This window comes from Corylus avellana, chromosome ca5, assembly GCF_901000735.1.
Source record: "Corylus avellana chromosome ca5, CavTom2PMs-1.0".
In the NCBI taxonomy this organism is placed as follows: Eukaryota; Viridiplantae; Streptophyta; class Magnoliopsida; order Fagales; family Betulaceae; genus Corylus; species Corylus avellana.
Window position 1 is genome coordinate 33,477,887 of NC_081545.1, and position 3,467 is coordinate 33,481,353.

General features: G+C 35.7%; 1 protein-coding gene across 1 annotated transcript; it reads left to right on the plus strand.

The window, feature by feature from the left end:
- Nucleotides 1-109: 109 nt before the first annotated feature.
- Nucleotides 110-3,106, plus strand: LOC132181417 (uncharacterized). Its single transcript, XM_059594623.1, has 2 exons — nt 110-207; nt 1,931-3,106. Exon 2 carries the CDS (start codon nt 2,035-2,037, stop codon nt 2,806-2,808), a length of 774 nt encoding a protein of 257 aa, XP_059450606.1. The 5' UTR covers nt 110-207; nt 1,931-2,034; the 3' UTR covers nt 2,809-3,106.
- The last annotated feature ends 361 nt before the right edge of the window (nt 3,107-3,467 follow it).

The window sequence follows — 3,467 nt, forward strand, 5'->3', positions numbered from 1 at the left end:
ATTTTGTCATTTCATTTTTCGTTTGTGTTTCTCTGTTATCTCGGCGACGGAATTGGAGGTTAACCGTGTTTTTCCTTATAATGTGATTGGGTTTTTTTATTTGTTGAATAATCGGAGCTCGTTCTGATTGTGATTTGATTCTACAGACGAACAAGAAACTGAAGCAGAGCAAGCTCGATGTTCGACGCGAGCAATGGCTTTCTCAAGGTACGCCTTTGATTTTTTTTTTTTTTTTCCTCAATTTTTTGTTTTATGAATACTACGAAAGCTTTCTTTATTTTGAATTAAAATAATAATAATAATAAATTAATAATTCGGGCGCGAATATCTATGCACAATGTTTGTTCATCGAAAATTGGTGTCAAAATTTGGCCTTTTCTTTTTGATCTTTTTAATTTTTTAATTTTTTTTTTAATTTTTTAATTTTTAATTTTTTTTAAGATATTTTTGTTTCTTATCTTTCTATATATATATATATATATATATATATATATATATAAAATAAAAAAAATTAACAGTTGTTAGATGCATATTTATGGGGATCTAACTTGAATAATAGAGATAGTGTGGTTGATTTATCTTGAGTTGAACTATCTGTTATGAACTCCCGGAGAAATTCCCTTTTGATTTGGTTGGTTGCTAAAATAATCTAGGAAAAGAATAAAATTTTCAAATTTTTTGGACTTTGTTGTTTTTGGGGCTCATTCAAATGATGTTGCAATAGCACTATTGGCTTAATTGACGTGAGATCTCTCTTGGAAATTAAAAACCAAGAACATGAATCTTAATTAGTTGGCCTGACACTAGCGTTGTGTTTCAATGTAGACATTGGAAAATCTAGGCACGAGAGGATGTCTGTTTCATATGTTTTCTGTTTTGCATGGTTTAGTATGTAGGAGAACTTATCAAAAAAAGTATGTAGGAGATATGTATTTTTATTTTCTAGAGTTTGTTCATGGATGTGGAAGAACCATGTAGAGTGAAACATGAATAACGGTAGAACTTTGTGTTTTTGTATTAACTAAAAGGTTTAATATGCGTGTTCTTCTTTAGAATGTTGAAGTAAGGCGTTCTCTTTGGCTACTATACACACCAATATTTGACACAGTTTTTATTTATTTATTTATTTATTATCACGATAGATGTCTTAAACACCAAATTCTAAGTGCATTCCCAATGGAAGAGCCAAATGTTACTTTTATCTAAAATGACTTTTCAAATGTTTAAAAAACCCCCTACATTGGATTAGCCAAAAGAAAATGTAAAATAGATATTTGATTGGAAGAGCTAAAAAAAAAGCTAAATGTAGCAGCATTTTTTAAGGGAGCCATTTTATTTTTTATTGTTTCTCTCATCTGTTTTCTTTTTCCCAAAACTTTTCCCATTTTTTCTCTCACATGTTTTCTCTTTCCCAAAACTTTTCTCACTTTTAATAATATTTAAATGATATAGATAAAAATATAGCTAATCGGGTGTGGATGCATTTAAAAATTCATTAGCTAAACTAGATAAAAGTGAGTTTTGATGAGCTATTTTGCATAAAAATTTGGCTCCTCCATTGGGAATGGTCTAACAGTGTGGAATTTCATAATTCTAAATTTTCACCCTTTCTTTTTCTTCTCCCATTTCCTCTGTCAAATAAAGGGTAAAATTTTGTTTCAAACAACTTTGGCTACAGCCCTAAGTTCAGGAGAGAGAAGATTGGTCAAAGTTCTAGAGTGTCCTGTGAAGCTGATCATATTCTCTAATTCAGTTGGTGACAAGCTCAATCCTAGTTGTGAAACGAACTAGTGAGTTTATGATCTTTTATGTTTTTAGGAGTCAAAGATGTGTGATAAATATAGGGTTTGTGGATTGGCTTGGCAAAACTGATTAAAGTTACCATTTGCATTGTCCGTTTGTTGATAATGGACTTGTGGTTGTAATGCAGTCAAAAACAAGGGATGCAAGGTGGATTCAAATGGGAGGGGTGAGTCTCCCCCATCACACACGCAAATAGCCAATTTGCAGAGTGGATCAGTGGAAACTTTGGAAATGAGGTCAAGAGGAGAGGATAATGAGGGGCAGGGCTCCAGTATCCATAACAGTGAGTTGGAGTCCCTGATGGACATCCCAATTGGAAGCAATTTGGATCACAATGATTCAAGGAAGGGTCTTAGTGGGAGCAGCAGCAGCAGTAGCACGAGCAGTGGTTGCTCTGGAAGTTTCAGCGAGGAAGAAGAGGATGATGGGTGCCTGGATGACTGGGAGGCGGTTGCAGATGCTTTGAATGCAGAGGACAATCAGCATAACCCAATTTCAGAGGCCCCTGACGAACCTGAAACTAGGCTTGAATCTTGTAATACTGGAGAATCTGACAGTAATCCTGGAGTGGGCTTTTTGGATACAGAGAGCAGGAAAGTCAAAGTGGTACCTGAATCACGTGTGAATTGTCGGGCATGGAGACCTGACGATGCTTTCCGTCCTCCGACTCTGCCGACTCTCGCCAAGCAGCACAGTTGTCCAGTGAAGTCAGAATGGCATTGTGGCCGCGGAGCCATCACGTGGGCATGGCAAAGCATCATGTCCCACCAGCCTTCTTCGTGTCCTATCTGCTATGAGGATTTAGATGTTACAGACTCCAGCTTTCTACCATGTTCATGTGGATTCCGGCTTTGCCTTTTCTGTCACAAAAGAATTATGGAGGCAGATGGGCGATGCCCAGGCTGCAGAAAGCAGTATGATCATATAAATGTTGATATGTGCTTCAGTGAAGGGGTCACTCCTTTCCGAGTTTCTTGTTCTCGCAGCATGAGCACTAGGTCTTAGAAAGGTGGTTTCTACTCTTTGAGATGCCATGTATATGCTCTCCCTCTCTCTCTCTCTCTCTCTCTCTCTCATGTGGTAGTCATGGTCTTTTGATTCTAGAACTTCAGTTTCCATTGAGGAAGACGTGAGTAATTGATAGGGTTTCGAAACATTCCAAGCACTGAAATGGACTTTATGAGTCATTCACTCTTGTATGCTGTTTTGCGCATGTAGATGTCAGAAACATAAGCGATTACGTTAATACATGAGGTGCTATAGACTTTGAGAATATAAAACGAAGTACAGTTATTTTGCTTCATTTTTTCTATACTATTAATTGTTGGTTCAAGACAATAATATATATATACTAGGATTTTTTTTTTTTAATTTTTTTAATTTATTATTTTTTTTTTCGGTTTCTCTTGGTTTTGGGAAAGTTAGTTAATTTCAGATGGCTTTTGAGAAATTAGTTACTTTGGATTTCTCTTGGTTTACGTTTTTTCACCCTTAAGGGTGAGATTTGTGTTTTAGAAGTAATCTTCTTTACAATTTTCAGCCTTTGCATCCTCATACTGTTTTAGGAGAATTGAAGAGAAATTGTCAAGTTTACTGCTTTTCGAGTTATACTAAGGCTTTGTTATATGGTAGAGGAGGTTTGTCAAGAACTTAGTAACAAATTG

Coding starts and splice junctions, on each gene's coding strand:
- LOC132181417 (XM_059594623.1), top strand. CDS start 2,035: ATGAGGTCAAGAGGAGAGGATAATGAGGGGCAGGGCTCCAGTATCCAT.